This window comes from Melitaea cinxia, chromosome Z (assembly GCF_905220565.1).
Source record: "Melitaea cinxia chromosome Z, ilMelCinx1.1, whole genome shotgun sequence".
NCBI lineage: Eukaryota > Metazoa > Arthropoda > Insecta > Lepidoptera > Nymphalidae > Melitaea > Melitaea cinxia.
In genome coordinates, this window is record NC_059424.1 from 11111516 (window position 1) to 11132054 (window position 20539).

The following is a 20539-nucleotide window of genomic DNA, read 5'->3' on the forward strand; positions in this document are numbered from 1 at the left end:
TTTGATATATCTAGTCTAATTTGCGATTTTCTGTTAAACCTTGTACCTAATATTTAAGCTTTATTTTTTAACGATGTTGTTGTTTATTGAATATCTTATAAGGGAACCGTTAGCATTTCGGAGAAAAAAAAAATTTTCGGAAAAGGTGTATACAATCGTTGGTAATATTTCTAAATATCTTTCTTTTAATATTAATGTTTAAAATTATCTTTTTAGAACAAATTGGAAAGAGGAAAGGCCTTAAATAAATTAAGAGATTTTAATTAAAACTTGAAACATTAAACTTTTCCCATATTGTGTAAACATTTTTTGCCACAATGATATTGGTGACATTGTTGACATTCTATGCGTGATGCCTGACCCGATATGTATTACATTGACATGCGACTTCTCATTAGTACAGTTAACTACTAAACTATTATTGCGATTGATCTAAAATAGAAATCCTATTCAATGGAACTTATCTGTCGTCGCATAATTAGTCTTAGTTGTGACACATTTCATTTAATTAGTTATAGCTGGATGTTAGATGTCAAACATAAACTGCAGTCGTATAAATTATGGTGTATTTTTAATGAATGTAATATTTTATCTTATTTTATCTTAAATTATGAATGTCTAGTCAAGTTGATCTCTGTGTCTAAGAAAGTATTATTTCACTGTATGTGACCATTCATAGGCACACATCTAAATAGACTTTAGTTTTTATTCATTCGGTACATAAGTAGGTACGAAGTTGTTGTTACGCATTAACGTAGTTAAATAATATTACATACTGTTGTTGTCTATATATGAAATAATTTTAAGAGTATTTAATCAAGTGATGTCTATTTAGAAAGATAAAACAAATAATCCTAATACTATGGCCATGTCGATTATGTGATTCGCCTTTAGGTTTTCAATTAATTACTAGTGATATTGGTTTCAAAATTGAAATAAAATTATATGTAAACAAATATTTATTTACGTTGTACTGATATTGTTTTACAGAGGTTACATATATTTACGACATACAGCATAAACCTAATTTTAAATTTTAGTAATAGAGACATAGTGATGACTATGATACTATGTTAACTCTATTTTTTTTCTATTTGTATTGTCGTACATAAATATTAGCGGCCATTTTTATTGACGTCGTACTATAATTAAGTGTAGCAGATTGGACTATTCCGTAATATTTTATAAAATTACAATATTTGATTGTCGAATAGTTGAAAAAATACTTTGTAATATCATATATTTAATAATTATCGTGGATTTAAGCGTCATATCAATTAAACTCAAATTTTATTGTTTTAAACGGTTTTTATCTAAAACTTAAGACAGTTAGTTTGAAAAATGCTTCCTATTACCGAAGAGTCCAACTGTTTTAGAATAATAATGGTAAATGTTTTAGACTAAGTCACTATTCATGCTAACCTATTGTCAGTGCAACCGTCGCGCTGTCTCATTACTGCTATCGCTGTTCTTTTGTTCCGAATCACTGCAGCGGTTATGTGTGAAGAATAAAAATATGGGAGTAAAGAAAGCTTGACATGTTTAAAATTTAAGAAACTTTCAACTAAAAGACAGCGGTATTTTCAGCAGAGTTTTTGTCTGTAGGTTATCTCTGAAGTAACGAAGTAGAAAGTTAATTCGATTTGTCAAACACTAAAATGTGTCGATTTGCCAACTTTTTCCTCTTTGTGGGTGTGTTTACAAGTACTACGATGTAAGGTATTGGGTAACATAGTTGTAAGGAACGCTAAATTTGTATTTAGTAATTATGCCCCAATTTGTTTCTTTTTTTCTTTTTTAGTTGTATAAAATATGAATTTAGATTTTATATATTGTTTGACTACTAAATTATCTTAATATATAAAGTCGGGTTGATTAGGAATGGATATAGCTTCGAAGGTTAGAATTATTTATTTACGTGATCAATATTACTTATGTTGATACAAATTTAACCAAAGTGATTTTGGACCAATGAAGAATGTTTGTATAAAATCTAAGCTGCTATGGTTCGGAACTCATTTTTGTGATATATATAAACGACTTAAACGTAAGTTTATCAAACTATAATAGAATGTTTAATAAATTATATTGGATTTTATTTCTGAACCTTGAAAAATTAATTAAAACTAAAATGGAATGGAACCATGATTTATTCAAACTTTATAATATCTATAATGTGCGCCATATTTTTTTCACACAAATTAACACCAAGAGGACAAGATATATTTGTAATTGATATACGTTTTACACATCATATTGTTTCAGATTAGTCGACTTCATGGTCTTACAGAGTAACATTACGGTGTTAATTTACTTCATTAATACAACATTTATTATAAATATTTATAAAAGTTATTACTAGTCACTAAACTACGCATAAATTAATAACACATTTCATAATACTTGCAGCGCACGCCAGCTCCATAATAACATGCGAATATTTTTTCGTTTGGTAAAAGAGGAACAAATCAATCTCGGTTAAATATTTAAAAACAGAAACAAATGACAGTTACAATTTTTTTTTTTGCTTTTTGTATAAGGTCATTGACGATCGTTCGTGTATATAAAAAAAAAACTTATAGCTTAATCTAGTTTCATAAACACGTCCGAACGTCGTTAGAATAAAAGATGAGTAAAACTTTGATTTCACAAAATTAATTTGTTTGTTCTTTTTATTTTACATTACTTTACTCTTATGGAATTAATTTGTAATCCAATGACCAGCAAACATACATCTTATGTTTGGAGCATATCGAGTGATAAATTTATTGTTCCTACGAACTTTGCAATGTAATACATCTTAAATCTACGCGTTAATATGTGAATTTAATTTTATCATATTCAGAGAATTCGATTGACAATTTCTAATTCAGGTTTGAACATTTAGTGTAAACCTCTTAATCACTTTGTAATTTCATAAAACGGTAATCAATCAAATTCTCATATATTATACCAAATTTATATTTATAAAAAATCGCAGAATATACTCCTACATTCTAAAATGTACTCAAAACTGCGACTTTCTGTACAAAATTTAAAACTATAAAACGTTATAATAAATTAATAATAAAGGTTCGAAGTTAGAAAAATTAACTACAGAAATCGGACAGGTGTTCCACAAAATATACAAGTCGTCTAAAATATTAAAAATAGTATTATAATTAAAGTTGTAGTAGTAACTTATTTTATAATGATCATACATAAAAGCTAATGTGGGATTTGAATAACCATCACACGTGGTGAATAAAAATGTATTCAAATCAGCTTTATAAATATAATCAGATTACATCGTTTGCGAATCTTCAGAACGTTGAATTGAAGGTATAGAAATATATCTTTAAATAAACTATATTTAGAACAGTAAGAACGTCAGACAGAATAAACTACCCACTGAATTTGCATTTAAAATAATGAAACGTGTTAATGACAGTATTTTCGTTATAATCACAACCGTCCGTGAACAGAGCCACGCTCATACACTTATCAAACCTACCTATACGTTATACGTACGTTCTCTAGATCACATCATTAGAAACTGGCGAACAAACCTGTAACTGCAATATACTTGTATACCATAAATATACAACTAAACACTAAACTCTTACACAACTAAAGGGATGTGATTTTTTTTTTAATTTTATATAATTATATAAAATATTTTTTTTTTTTTAAATGTGTAACGAAGAAATATGATTATTTTAAGAAACTAATCAAAAGATTACGCTTACTTTTTTCCCGTTAGTATGTCTGTTCATGAAGTTACAAGTACAAAGAATATGCGTGAGAATAGAGAAAAAATAACAGACGCAAGAGAAACCAAGTCACATACTAAAAGAGCTTCTTGCTTGCAATAAATGAGCTACAAGGCATTAGGCTACAGCAACAGGAATGAAGCAGTAAATAAATACATGAAACTATGTAAAGTCTCATAATACAGAAGGTATATTCAAAAGTTGTTATCTCCGAATTAAATTTCTGAGGGTCCTCAGTTAAGGATTAGAGCCAAATTAATTGCTTTCGAACCAAGTCTATTTTTGATTTCATTAGTAATCATGTAACCATAACTTTAAGCTCGTTTATATTTAAATAAAATAAACAAACATCTACCGAATTTTCTTATCAATATTATCGTAGGTGGAATGGCGGGAAAATTACTGATGAAATATTTAAGATAAAACTCGTTTCAAAGTTACCTTCTGATATCATTTCTTTTACTTTTAATAAATTTTGCTGCAATTACAAGTTTTTGTTCGCCGATTTCTTATCTACTGGCATCCTGCCTCGTCTTTTGACGTTCCTTTCGACAAATCGTTATCTTTGTCCTCTTGGTACTGTGTTTCATCTTTTTCTTCGATAGGGCCGTGTTCGTTTCTGAGACTGGCGCCCTCACAATCACCCGTTGGACGGAGAACGAGATACATCAACAAGTCCGAGAGAGATATGATACCCGTCACTTTGTCTTCCTCGTCCACGACTACTAAACGATGCACCTGAAATTATTTGTACATTTTTAAATTAATGATACTAATAGAGGATATATAAAAACGGTTATTTAATAAGTTGTTAAACGGTTGATGCGTGACTAATCGCTGCTCTAATTACAAACAACACTTCACTGATTGCGACAATGACCATTATGACATTAAAAATTTAATCTATTTGACAAAATTCAATGAAAGAAATACTTTACGATTGTTATAATTATTTTATTAACTCGATTTTGTTACCTAAAGATTGGTTTCTTTATTTCAAAAAAAAAAAAACATTCGCTTTCATCATTACAGCCTATACAGTCCACTGCTGGACATAGGCCTCCACAAGCTTACGCCAAAAATAACGTGAACTCATGTGTTTTGCCCATAGTCACCACGCTGGGCAGGCGGGTTGGTGACCGCAGTACTAGCTTTGTCGCACCGAAGACGCTACTGCCCGTCTTCGGCCTGTGTATTTCAAAGCCAGCAGTTGGATGGTTATCCGCCATCGGTCGGCTTCTTAAGTTCCATGGTGGTTGTGGAACCTTGTTATCCCTTAGTCGCCTCTTACGACACCCACGGGAAGAGAGGGGGTGGCTAAATTCTTTAGTGCCGTAGCCACACAGCGATTAGATGTTTTTTTTTTTCTTTTTTTGTATAGTTAATGAACTTATTACTTCCGTGCTTAGGCACAAGGCAGTAGAGTTTAAAAATTTAAATCTGTGAAAATTGAGTTCAAAGTTCTAGGTTTATTTAATTTAATACAAAAGTAATCATAAAAGAAATGTAATGACCATATAATTAAAAAAGCATTAAATTACATTTACTGCCTTTTATCTAAGCACAGCAAACAGGCGCTAATCGTATTAGTTATAACGCAAAATGGCACCTCGTTGTGGTGGCTGAAGTTTTACGCTACTTCTAGCTAGTTCAGAGTAAATTTATTTCTAAGTTTATACTATGGACTAAATATAACTTCATTTAGCAGAAGTAGTTTAGCACGTCGTCATGTTGATACGCTTGATTTAACCAAACACTACCGCGGTAGGCTCGCATCGCTCGCCTGGTTTGCGTGGCTTAAAAAGCCATAATCTTGTGTACCCAAACGGGGCATTTAATTATACAGAGCAAGCAGAAGTTTGCGATGAAACGGTTATTATATATTGACAAAATGAATAGTTACAAAGAATAAAGTAATTTCTTAATAGCTGTATATTTGTAGAAAGTATTTAATAATTATATTTCCTTGAACATACATACCTCAGCGCGTACGATCCTCTCCATGACCTCGTATAGAGTTTCGTCGAGGTTGCACTTCTGCACTCCTTCGAACCACTCGTTACGATGTTCGTTCGCTTTCTTCAGTGAGACGTCCAAGTTATTGTAAGTCTTCTCTGCGGCCAAATTCTAGAAACATCGAAATCTATATATTAATACGTGAAGCAAGAACTTTGTAGCTATTTTTATGAGAAGACAGAGGAGTGTGAAATTGCGTACACTAATAGTTTATATAGAGAAGGAGTGCAGAATGCTATTTTTTTTTTTAATTACGCATAATAGTAGTTTATGCAACTGTCATATAATGAAGGGTATTAAAACACGAGTGTGAGTTTATGAAACGAGCGCAGCGAGTTTCATAATAGTAACGAGTGTTTTAATACACGTGTTATATGCAGTTGCATACACTACTTTATCTTCACTAATGCAATTAATCAAACAACAAGAGCTGACAAAAGCTGACAATAGTTTATTTATAATAATTGTTCAAATTTTGGATGGTACAATTTTGAAAGTTAATGTTAATTATTGATCCAGCAGCTGTAGTGGTCGCGGGGCAAGCAGTAGAGCTCGTAGACGGAGTCGGAATAAGTTATTATATTCTTTTTCATATAATTTTCTAGATTTTTCTGGCAAAAGATTGTGAGTTAATTTTGTTGCCAATTCTAGAATATCCGGAGGCGTACAAATATCATCGTCGCTATCCATTTTTAACTTTTAATTTATTAAATTAAATTCACGCGTACGTGTATTGTCACAGTGATTTTGCCGCCATTAAAATCTAACCAATGAGAGCGCAGCTGCGCGCATGCGCGCGATGTTATAATGAGATTTTACGATATCGATGTGGATATTATACCATCATGTGAAATTGCTTAAATTGAGTGTTTTGTTGTCTGCGCTATAACAGTAGTAATTATAAGTCAAGTATTGGAAACATAAGTAGAATGTTACAACATTAGTGTAGATAAAATACATTAAATCAATTAAAAAAAAAAACATCACACACACACTATTACTACAACCACCACACCATTACAACATTACAGCATGTATTCGACACACACATTTAAATTATTTATCGTCGAATTTCGACCGCTGGGCCACTGGATCACTAGTGCTATTTAATATACATTTTGTAAGCGTTCATAATGTGATTAACCCAATTAATATATTAATCTCTAACAGTGACATTATTTTATCTAGCATCGGTTAAGTATATTATTTTGGTAATACAGAATTAAATTTTATTCGTCTAAAAGTACTATTTTTCATGTAATATATAATTTAATAAGCTTATAATAAAATTTTAAATGAAATCATTTATTGCAACCACGTGTTGTATTTTAATTTCTATTGTTAAATCATATAAAATAACGAAAACCTATTAACTCTATTCAACACAAACAAATAAACAAAATTAATTACGAATGACAAAATTTATTTGAAGTTTCTTTAAGCTGTAGAGTTGCTTTGTTTTTGTTTTTGAGGAATTGCTGGTTCGAAATGAAAAATTATTTTTGATTATACAGTCCATTTACCGGGGAATGCTGTAGGCTATATAACGTCACGCTCCAACCAATTGGAGCTGAGTATTATCAAGAAATATTATGAAACGGAAAAATATTACGCTGCATAAACGTTACCTCCCCAAAAACTATGTACTTAAGTATGACTAAATTGATCGCTATTAAAAGATTTAAAAAAGTCCGCGACAGTATATATCTATCTCTTAGAGTTAACTCATTATAAACTTTTTGTGGTAGTCAAGTTTGTTCTAAAATAATGAATGCACTATTTGCGCAGGTGGTTTTGTAGACAAATAAAACCTTATCCAAATAAATACGTTACTCATCACAATTTCATTTCAACAAAATTGTCCTTGACTTCATTTGATTTCAATAATTATCTTAAGAGAAATCATAGTTTTAAAATAACTTCGTAACTTTGTACACAAGAAATAAAATAAAAGGTGATTTTATTGCATTACTAGCTGTGCTCGCGACTTCGTCCGCGTGGAATTTAACAAAAAAGTTTAATGTTCAATTCACAGAGTTATAAAATAAATCATCATCAAATTATGTATCGTATATGTGTAAAGTATCGTATTTTTTGTATTTACGTATGTATACATTATTATGTATGTGTGCATTTATATACTGTATAATTTTGTATTTATTATATATATTATATTTTTATTATCTATATGTTTGGTTGTACACGCTAATTTTGCGACTGTTTTATAAGTTTCCTGTGGCAGGACTACTGGAAGAGATTCCATCATGGGATAAGTAGTGCCTTTGTACCAGCATTGTTTATAAAAGCTATTTCCTTTTGATATCCTAGTGTATATAAATTGTTAAATAAAATAAATAAATAAAATAAATAAATTAGTAATAATTAAATAATTATATGCCGTGTGGTGCCGGCCGAGTAGAATAACACCACCCCCTTTCTTCCCGTGTGGGTCGTAAAAGGCGACCGAGGGCTAAACCTGGCTTAAAATCATCAGGGTCCTAGAGAAGGAAAACTTCATTTGAAACCCGAAATGGGGTCTCCGTCAAGCATTCGTGGCTTAGCTCTAAAATGCGAAAGACTTCTGCAGCCGAACTGGCTAGACACATATCGACTTCCTGCGGGCCTCGCCAGTGAGGTCGGGAGGGTGGCGCAGAGCTAAGGCAACTCTGCGTTTTCCTGAAGAGTGTCCTAGGCGACACAGTGTCTGTCTGACTCTGTCTAAATCGCCTGCAATAGACGGACTAAGGCCAATAATGATGATGATGATGATGATGAAAATAAATAAATTTCTAAAATAAAAGTAAAAAAGTGAAAGTTCCGTCAAAATCGGTCCAGCCGTTTCAGAGATTAGCAGAGACAAACAGACAGACAGACAAACGTTGTATGTAACGTGTATATATATATGTGTATATGCATTTAGTAAATAGCGGTTATTTTAATATTATAAACAGAAACTCCAATTTTATTTATTTGTATAGATGTATAGATTATAAGCCAGACATACGAATCCTTACGAATTAAAAATACTTCATGAACAAGGTAATTTTAAGAATATAAACTTTGTCTTTTCTGATGTTAAATTTAGACGAATAATTTAGTAGATAGTGTACGTCACGTCGCACCGCGCGTGTATGTCGCCCGAGTTGCACAGTAATGGTTAATATTTTAGTACATTTATTCCTCAAATTAACGCGAATGTAACCGCGTCGCACAGCTAGTTATAAATAAACCAATTAACGTAAACAAAAACAATATTAATAACAATCAATGCAGGCAGCGGTTTTCCTTTATAAATAACAAAACTTACTATGACGTCAAATTTGGCATAAATATCCTTAAGACGACCCTCGGTGTCGATAAGAGGCAAAGCGGACACTCGTCTGTTGACGAACTTTCTTAGCGCCTCGATGATCGAAGTATCCTCTGTAGCCGTTTCTATATCTTTCAACGTCCCGATGCGAAGATCACGAAGCTTGCATTGCAGGTATGACGGCTTTGGTAGTTCGTTTATCTGTTAAAGAGTTATAGAAATGTGTTACGACTTTCACTTTTTCTTGTTACATTTTCTTGATTTCTAAACCATTTTTGACAAAAAATAAATCGAGTAATTAACCCCAAAAAAAAAACGTTTCATAGAGTCGCCGCGTGTTGCTTGTCCCATTTCATATAAGCTTTATTTTCTCTTAGCAAAATGCAAATTATGAGGAAACACAATTACGATAGCAAATTTTTAAATTCTAATCGACATCGATTGCTTTGGTTTAGCTTCTAATAACTTGAATTATTAATGAAAAAAGTAAAATTTAGACTGAAAGCTATATATACATATACACTTCTAAATACAAAATAAAAACGAGTGTGCTTTAGACCACACGACCGAAGTAAACCTTCTTTAGTTAGCTCCTACAGTAATATACGAAACGTAACTCTCTATCTTCACGAACCTATATCTCCCGCACAACTTCCGTTCACCGCGCCCGATCGCACTTTTCGTACTGCTTTCGTCACGCATTCACCAGATTATTCCTTAAGTCAAGCGTGCGTAAAGAAGTTTTACTTAAAATATAATACTAGAACTACCTACATTATTAAAAAAAAATACCTATTTTATTAACTATCTATTTTATTGTTCAAGTTGAAACTCACATATAAAAATAGAAATCGTAGTATCCTTTTGTGCGTGAGTATATAAAGTACGTTGCCGGTTTCGGGGTCAATCACCGGCAACCTGTGGATGCGATTCGTGATAAGCATCTTGATCGCGTCAAACAAGGACGAGTCGGGTCCGATGGAGACCAGCGGCATCACTGACCCTTTCAGCACCTCTGCAAACAAATAACAAAAAAAAATTAGGAAAACTACTTTTTTTTCAAACAACAATGCTTAACAGTTGAATAGAAGCTAGTACAGATTTCAGTAAAGTAGCAATGTAAATTCTGCTAAAAAGAAACGGTACATAACTCAACATTAATACATTTATAATGATGGCCTATTTTTATTTTTATGTGTACGTTTAGTATCAAATAGTATTTGCTTTATATTGGTACTAGCGACCCGCCCCGGCTTCGCACGGGTGCAATGCTGATACTAAATATACTACAGAATGTCTTTATAGTATGAAGCTTAATCGTCTTATAGCATGGTTATTAAAATAATAACAACATTCAAATATGCGTTGTTAGATTACACGTTGTTACAGAATGCGTTGAAGAAATAAAGGTTCACTGCTCGTTCCCCGTAGGTGATAGCGTGATAATATATAGCCTATATGTTGACCCGACTTCTTAATAATATTCGTGCCAAATCTGAAGTAAATCCATGCAGTACTTTTTGAGTTTATCCCGGACATACAGACAAACAGACAAAAATACTAAAAACTATATTTTTGGCTTCGGTATCGATTGTAGATCACACCCCAAGTATTCTTTTAAAAAATATTCAATGTGCAGTTTTGACTTTCCTACAATTTTATTATATGTATAGATGTTACATATTAAAATGTAGACAAATGTTGTTTGCCTTTTCTTACTTTGATTTTTAAGGGAAAAAAGTAGTTAGCCAAATATTTCAAATAAACTCTTTCTCTATTACGCCATTTTTATTGTTACATTTTCAGGGTAACTTCATTTGAATTAAAGGATTTCCTAATTTAGTTTTGCCTATTAATATATCTTTTAAATGTCGTTATAACGTATACTGTGTAACGCACACATTTAATACCTACGCTGTTAGGGGTCTAATACAAAAATAAAAAATAATATGTATTTAATTAAGTACCGTATCCTCTTTTTTTTTAAATACTTAATTCTCTATAAATTGGGATACTAATAGTAACATCTTAACATGGTATTTAAAGTTAATGAGCTATACAGCGCATATTAACGAAATATCATGTAGTGACAGACCTTGTATTCTATCGCTTGAAGCTTAAGCACTAATGCGTACTTAGCCAAAGGAATCATAAGGGCTAAGGTACCTCTAAAGATACCTTAGTAGTTTTCGCGTGCTTCTGGCTCTGTCACATGTAACTCAGTATCTTAATTCTTGTTTATTTTCTGTGATATTTGATGTGACGGAGATTTATGCTACACCACGTAAAGTGAACTTTCGGTAATTGTTTCCCAAACTGCCGGTTGTGACTCACAATGGGTCGTGTAACCTCTATACGGGGATCACATGTATAAATCCCACATAACAACAAAAATTCTACAAATTAAATGACTTGGCCGTTACATCTTTTTAAGGGGGTCGCCAGAAGTCTACAACTTACAAACGGGTTACGTTCCAAAAAAAACCGGAGAAAAATCATTTTGGTAAGAGACTATTAGAATTTTGAAAAATATAATCTTTAATAACACGATAAATTTGAGTTACAATTTTAAGATCGAATAACGTCGCGATAAAACGAGACATGATCGTCGAGGCGTTTATAATTCAATTGACCCAGTTTATTAACTTGAGCTCTAAAGAATAATTCTCTTCCGCTGCGTCAATGATACTTTTAGAAAGAACTCGAACAAGTAAAAAATAAGTATAATAAAAATTCAATGATACTTTACAAATTGCTGTGTGGTTACGGCATTAAGGAATAATAGCCACCCCCTCTTTTCCCGTGGGTGTCGTAAGAGGCGACTAAGGGATAACACAGTTCCACTACCACCTTGGAACTTAAAAAGCCGACCGATGGCGGGATAACTGCTGGCTTTGAAATACACAGGCCAAAGACGGGCAGCAGCGTTTTCGGTGCGACAAAGCCAGCCCTGCGGTCGCCAACCCGCCTACCCAGCGTGGTGACTAGGGGCAGAACACACGAGTTCACGCCATTTTTGGCGTGAACTTATGGAGGCCTATGTCCAGCAGTGGACTGCGATAGGCTAAAGTGATGATGATGATGATGATGGTGATTTATTACAAATCTACCTTCATCATCACTTAGTTCTGCTACGTAACATTAATATTACTGTAAGTTACAGCTACTGGAAATAAAAATCTACTGCCATTATTTAAGGAAATTGTTATTGACTATACTTTTGAGTACTATTCAACACGCTAATGATGTAAACAAGTCTTTAGTTTCATTTATTACACAAATTAAAAATTTCAAGTTTTTAAAATAACGAATAATATTCGACTATGACTTTCTAAGTTCGCTTTCAATATTCAAAAGACAATTTGTACTAATCACGAACCGTTTAATTTTAACCCCCCTTAATCCCCTCCTCCTTGTTTATAGGGGTATGAAAAATAGATGTTGACCGATTCTCAGACCTACCCGATATGCACAGAAAATTTCATAAAAATCGGTCCAGTCGTTTCGGAGGCGTATTGAAAACTAACACTGTGACACGAGAGTTTTATGTATAAGATATGAAAGTATTTAATAGCAAAATTTGAGTAAAACAAATAGGTATGATTTCATATTTTTATATTATAAAGCCGTATATGCATTTGCAGTTTTGTTACGCTCATTGTTCTCGCGCACATAACAAAAACACATCACACTGCGACACAAGGAAAAACACGGTTATGTAATCGAAACAAATATCTAAACAAAATATATTATTGCATAACGAATTACGTAACTTGTAAAATGTAGAAAAAATTATTTGCGAATAACTTGACACAACTTAAGTTTGCAAATTGAAAAGCTTTTGTTTTAGTTGAAGATGTTGCGATTTTGAATATTTAATTTGGATTTACATTTCTTTTATTGTTCGGTAGAATTATCTTGACTAGAGCGTTTAGGAATAAAATTTATTTATGAAAAATATTTTTTTTTTTGTCAAAATAGGAATTAGTTCATGGCTCAACCTTTTAAAAACTGGTCCCTGAACGATTCAATCCAAGATGTTTTTTTTTTTCATTGGTAATGCAAGAACTCTAAGACTGCTGAAACGGTTTTCATAATTCTTTCAATGCCACACATAGGCTTCAAACATTACAGAAACACATCTTAAACCTTAACAATAAAACCGTAGTGTATCAAAACTATTTGCAACTGAAACCGCGATAAACTATTTTTATCTCATTTTTAACCGACTTGAAACGGAGAAGGTTGTCAAATCGACTGTATATTATTCTTATAACTTTCTACTGACCGATTTTGATGATTTTTAATCTAAAGCTAGTCCATGTCATGTGGTCCCATTTAAATTTAATGGAAATCTGACCAGCACTTTTTGAGTAATCTCTATTAATGTGTTTTTAGCTGATTATTTTTTCGCCTTCCTACGTCGTATTACTCGTCAATATAAATTGAAATCGTTTTTTTTCGTTTGCGAGTAAAGACATTTATATATCGAAATGGAAAAAACCTACGTCGCCACGTCTCCAGACGATGTTCCTCGAGCTCATCCATGGTCACGTTGGGGCTGGTGTAGTACATCTGCAAGATCTTTATGAAGTCCGTGATCGTGAGCATTCCCACGAATTTTTGCCTCTGAGAATCCCATAGCGGTGCAGCCCGAACACCTGTGGACAATCATTTAACATTTTACTTTTATACACACATAAATTAAAACAATTAATATAAAAAAAAAAAAAAAAAACAAATAAATTTAACATACACAGTCATATGTTCCTAACAAGGCAACTTAATACCCGTGTTTAGGTCACAGCTAATTGGTATAGATACATATTATATATTTTTGTAATAAATGAACAAATAAATAATATACAGTTAAATAAATATATTACACCCAGATTCGGAGCGGGATTTCGGGAATCGATACAACCCCTGGTGCACACAACAGGATCACAGTAAATTGCTCCAACGGTCTACTCACAATATTTCAATTAAAAAGAGATATTTTATCTTTGAATTATGTAAATACTATCGCGAGTCAGCCAAATCACCGTATACTCAACGAACATAAATTGAATAGATTGTGTAACGTGCAGTTACGTCACTTTATACCTAAATATAGTCAACCACAAGCCACCGTTGAAACGGAAACAAAAACAAAAATAAAATAATACAGAACCTGCAATATAAACAAATATGTTGAATTTATTGAAGCTATTTTAATGGTTTCATTGTTCAAACATTTTTAGATACTATAAATGGCTTAACTATTATAATATGCAGAGTAAACAATTTCAAAACGTCTATGTAATTCGCATACAACATGTATTTATCGAGGTCAATGAAAAACATAGGTGAAGTTGAATCGCTTTTTAAAAATATATATAAAAATTATTGACTAATAATTATCAAAGTCGATAGGTCAAATTATTAAATACTCACCGAAAAAAACAGTATACAATGTACCTTTTGTTTTAATATAACTGACATTTAGACACAAGACAAAGTTTTAAACAAATATTTGTACAGCTTATTTATTAACAGATATCTGGTATTATACTCGTAGTATGTAAAGATTAAATAGCATAAAAATTAAAACATCGGTTTTCAACTGTTGCATATAACGAGTATTGCCTTAATATCGTTATAAAACGTGACGATATTGAAATATAAAAAGAGAACATTGAAGTTATGTTTAATACTTTTTCGAAAATTCAACTAATAACAGAACCGATCGTTCATTCAATTAGGTATAAAGTTAAAAATGTATTTGTTAAACAATTTGTTGTTTAACTAAATAATTCGTATACAAATTTATCTTTATGCTTCCTCATCACTTCGCTATCGCAGTCCACTGCTGGACATAGGCCTCCACAAGTGCGCGCCAAAAATGGCGTGAGCTCATGTTTGTTGCTCATAGTTACCACGCTGGGCAGGCGGGTTGGTGACCACAGAGCTGGCTTTGTCGCACCGAAGTTGCAGTTCGCACGTCGCTGTCAGTCTTTGGCCTGTGTTTTTCAAAGCCAACAATTGTATGGTTATCCCGCCATCGGTCGGCTTTATAAGTTCCAAGGTGGTAGTGGAACTGTGTTATCCTTTACTCGCCTCATACGACACCCACGTGAAAAGAGGGGGTGGCTATATTCTTTAATGTCGTAGCAACACAGCTTAAAAGAAGACGTTATATATGACAGAAAAAAGGTAAAAATTAATGTCTGTCTTTAATTATACACTAATATAATTTACGTATAAACTAGACATGCTGAATATTCGCGTTATTTGCCAAGTAGCAATTACATGGCGCACTTACCCGCAAACGTATAAAAATATGACATAATGTTAAGGTGTTTTCGTGTCTATTATAATTTACATAAAATAATGTAGAAATATATTAATATTACAAAGCTAAAGAGGTTCTAAACGGACTAGTCTCAAGATTTACCGGTCCGACTATAAAAGTATTTTATGCGGTATAAAGTCATTTTATTGCCAAGATATAACTCTTAGTCGACGTTAACGAAGGTATAAAGTTACACAAAAGCCTTACCATCACGTAGAGAGGGCTTTAACGTAATAGAGGCTAAAGTCTTGTTCAGCGTTTATCTTTTATCGAGATCGAAATAGAACGAATAATCAAATATATTTCATAAAACAAAGGCGGGTTTTATTTTTAAATGGTATATAATATATAAATAACTACAGTCTCAACTTATTAACACAGCTTAGGTTACGCAAATATTTTATGACGCTCGTCGTTTCTTTGTGATGAATTATTTATTGTTATAGCAAACGAAGATTAATTGATTGTGTGAAAAAAATGGCAAAGACTAGAATAGTTACATACGCAAAAATTCATAAAGTCAAGTCCGTAGCCGTAGTAGTTAGCGGATCTTTGTCCGAATCTGTTGTAGTACGTGTTGTATTCGTCATCAAATAGGAATATGTAATGTATGAAATAAAATTTACTTTACGGTGTAGCAAAAATCACAGCAGACAGGGAAAATCATTCCCCATCATCTTTATGTTCACGAGAAATCGAGGTTTCAGAATTAATGTTTTGTCTTAACTCTAGCTCAGGGGGGTTTTGACGTTGAAATTAGATTCTAATAATCGAGACAATTTGTAAATATAGTTTGGCAAATGTAAGCTTAATCTGAGAGCGTTTGATCTTTAGAGCGCTCACTAGAGTGTAAAACTGGTGTTTTACAATTATTTAATAGGTACGAAATAGAAAATACACTGAAATTATACTCGTATGTAGTGCCATTAAAGTTTTTAACATCATTTTAACCTATAAGATAAATTTAAATATCTAATGGATGTTTCAGTATCAAGGACATCGCGAAGTCATGTACTGAAGTTGCCGATGCACAAAAGTAGGCTTTTTGGTCAGTCCTTTACTGTTGAAACTAATAAGGCTATAAAAAAGTCGGCCTTTATGTATAAAAGAGGCTGACTCACTACAGACATTTAAGAAGAATGTAAAAGTCACTATCTTAAATTAGAGACGACATAAACGAGTTTTTGTTCTAATATGTTTTTTTTTCTCAGAGATTATATAATATATATATATATGTTTGTCTATTTTCTTATTAGATTTATAATAAGGTTATGAATACATAACCATACATACTTAATAATGTATATATGTATTATGCATGAATGTATGCATTTATACATGTATTTTGTATATGTATTAGTATGTATAGTTGCACGTAAGTTTATCATATACACATTTGCCCTACCTACCCTGTCTCGAACTAATAATAAATTTATTCTTCCTTTACATGGGTTGGCTAATTAATCATAAGTCCGCCTATTGTGGATGGATGAATTGATTATTATATATATATATATATAGATCCGATGGCCGTTGGAGCAGATGGATCCTGGAGTGTAGGACGTCCTCCGGCCATTTGGACCGACGATTTACGTAAGATGCCGATGTAGGCTGGATGAGGATTGTGGAAAACCGGGACCATGGTGACAATGGACAACACACATGAGTTCACGCCATTTTTGGCACGAACTTGGGGAGGGCTATGTCAAGCAGTGGACTGCAATAGGCTGAACTGACTGACTGACTGACTGACCGCCTAAAGTATTTAAATAAATAAATTAACCAATATTGAAAATAATTACTAAATTTTATATGGAAACTTATAAATAAAGAACTAAAACAAAAGAAATAACTAAATTTAAAGAAAAATAATAGTTACAGCATTACCTTTTTTGGTATTAAACTAACTTCTATCATGATATAGTGATGCAGACAATTATTTGTTATTGATATATCCATCTCTGTTTCGGATTACTTTTAGTGCTCGAAACTAAAATATATGTGTTTATATAAAATTGAACCTCTAAATTCGTTTTTCATAAGTTATCTCATACTCTGTAACCGTACAGACTTACGCATCTGTTTTTATTGAATAATAAATTAAGAAAATTTCACATTATAAAATTGCAAAATTTAAAAAACGCAACGACTAAACCTTTACTTATTGACTGTTTGAAAGACAAAACAACTCCCGCCGGGTCAGCTTATGTAAAAATAAATCAGCCTATAATATATATAACTAAAATAACAAGAAAAACACCAACAGATTACGAATAAAAAAGTCAGTATTTGTCCGTGATTTGCTTGTTTTGCTTTAGTGTCTGATTGCAGTATAATTTAAATCGAAACGTCTAAAATGGATTCAGACGACACATTTACATTTAATAGAGGCGGAATACATTTTGCTAACACGCATAGGTAGTATCCTAAATAGATAAAATAACGATTTAATAAGTTTTTAATATTTATTCTATTAATGCAAATCACTGTTGTTGAATGCACTGATACTAACGTTTCTAGAACTGTAGTTATTTCTATCGAAAATGCTTTTTAAAGAGTTATTTATTGAGATAGACTATAAAATATACAACATCATACAAAACATACTGTACTAAAAGAAATCATAAGCTTTGGATCACTTTCGTTCAGGACTTCCTTTGTGTTTTTTCCTATTGTAAGTTTCATCACCCAGCCCAGTGTTAGGTCAGTCAAATCCAGTTTCGCGTCAAACTTAAAATATAGTTTAAGTTTTATCTTGATTGACCCTTTAAAATGGGTGTATTTCTCTATAAGCAATTATAGTAAAACTTTCACAATGTCATAGAGTACCAACGCAACTATAATAAGTAAAGCGGGCGATATGCTGGCAATCAGCTAGTTTCATATAAATAAATGGATAATATATGCACATATAGTTGCCTACCCTAGACCGATAATCGAAATCAATAAACGCGTAGGAATATAATATGGTAAGAATAAATAACAGGATTTGTTTATCAATAACTTTTGGTCGAAACGGTTGTATAATATCACCCAACAAAATTTGTATAACAATAAAACTCTGGAAAGTATTATTTTTCCTAGCCAATTCACTGTAAATTTCCTGTGTCTCATATTTTTATCCAATATACTATTAATCTAATAAACTAATTAAGTTTAAATATAAAAAACAAAAGTTGTGCCTCTGTAATGAACACTGTCGTAAACGTCAACAAATACTTTTTGTATAAGATAAATTACACACAGAGATAAATTAAGTATTCTGAAAGTACATTGTGAAGTCTTTGGACAAAATACCACAATCGACAAGAATGTAGTTTAGGCTATTGCAAATCTCCACTGTAAGGAATCGCTATTTTTATAATTAGCATGTTTTACAAAAATTACTAGTAAATGCAACAAACAGTAAAGAAACAAATACGATGTATAGTCCATCAATATAGAGAATTGAAAGAAGAGAAAATTCAACCTAAAAAAATAATGCGACGCCGTAAGAAACAACACCAACTATTAAAAGCAACAAAGCAGTGGAGAATGCAATACAAGAATATCATTGGAATAAGTATATGAAATATAAATGTTTAACTTTACTTAGTTCTTTTCCTATGTAAACCCAGAAAACTATTCATTTTGCTCACGAACGAAAGAATTCAAGAACGAATAGTTTTCTGTACAAAGGAACCAGGCATTGAACTTTGGAAATGAATCAAAACGTACTTTATATATTTCCGTATAGTGGCTTCATTTGAGAATATATAACATTATTATACTTAAGTTATGATTGATATTTATGTAAAGTAGTATGGAACGACAAACACCTTAAATTCCACGGCATCTGGCGTATTGTTTCTTACGGAGCGCCATACCACGAGATCAAACGAGAGCTGCGACAACATAAACCATAAAATAACTCGTTTCTCATTCAATTCGCAAAGCATTAAATATGAATCGAGATACAAAAGACGTTCGCTCAAGCTGCAAAATACTTAGCATTGTTTATAGAGTATTGTGACTAACTAAGATATTAGATAGAAATAAAATATTCGCAGCAGAAATAAGTTTAAAAAGATCGCTAAACGAATACACAGTGGTTAAAATGGTTAAAACAGCAGTTAAACAAAATTAAAATCACAAATAAAACAACGTCAAAGTTATGAAAGATAGCACGCAAGCATCGCACGAGTGAGCGCCGTGATCACAACAGTTCATAGCTGCAAACATTTTTACAGTCCAAACAGATGTTCGTCGTGTTCTAGGACACATTAGCGCTAGGTGTTTTCCAATCACAGACACAGGGTTGTAAGCCATTTATCTAAAATTAAGGTAATGTCCATTGAATTCTATTTCAAAAAACAACAACGTAGTCCAATATTATATTATTGGTGTCAAATACAATTTGCAACACGCTTAATACTTAAATAAAAGTAACTTTGTCAGCTTGGATCGGGTTCAATCCTGTAGTTGTAAGTAAAATAGTAACACCAATGTATCGTAACAGATTAGAAATATCCTGTATGTATATATATATACATTATTTTGCTATTCAAATACAATGGGAAATTTAATCAGGAGTCAGCGGATAAAAAACATACATACGTATGTCGAATTTCACCCAACACGAGCGAGTATTATCGCGATGTTTTTCTTTACTGCCGGCCGCAAAGAGTATTTTAAATAATAAAATTCTTTAAATACATTAGTGATCGAGTTTAGACTCGCGACTATCGCTTATAATTTAAGCACTCTATCCGCACATAAATATCTCAGCCTTCAATTACTCCTAATTTTTAATTTGAATTTTCAAATAATAATAACAAACAGTACAATAACGTAAAATACAACTTATTATTTGCTAAAACGATCATAACATTCACTTTACGTACATATAACACGGCTTGGATACGTAGAAAATACATGGGTATGTATAAATTTATCCGGCATTGCGGTATGATTTGCACTAACGAGTGAGTAAATGAGCACCTACCAGTGATTTTGCTGTTAAGCACCCATTGCACACACTTCAAAAGAAACATGTAGAGTTACGTACTGTAATAAATAATTCAATTTAAATTAATCGTCTATCTAAAGGCATTTTTTTTTTAGTTTACATCAAATTTTATTACTCTA

At 32.1% G+C, this 20539-nt stretch overlaps 1 protein-coding gene across 1 annotated transcript in view; it reads right to left on the minus strand.

Moving 5' to 3' along the window:
* Positions 1 to 944: 944 nt before the first annotated feature.
* The window catches only part of LOC123669042 (5'-AMP-activated protein kinase subunit gamma-3-like), a 59754-nt gene continuing 40159 nt past the window's right edge, over positions 945 to 20539 (minus strand). Inside the window, exons 5-9 of the mRNA XM_045602706.1 lie at positions 13587 to 13739; positions 9915 to 10093; positions 9076 to 9279; positions 5733 to 5879; positions 945 to 4490 (exon numbers count right to left, since the gene is read on the minus strand). Of these exons, the coding sequence (XP_045458662.1) occupies positions 4266 to 4490; positions 5733 to 5879; positions 9076 to 9279; positions 9915 to 10093; positions 13587 to 13739 (908 nt within the window). The 3' untranslated portion in view covers positions 945 to 4265. The remainder of the gene's footprint in view (positions 4491 to 5732; positions 5880 to 9075; positions 9280 to 9914; positions 10094 to 13586; positions 13740 to 20539) is intronic.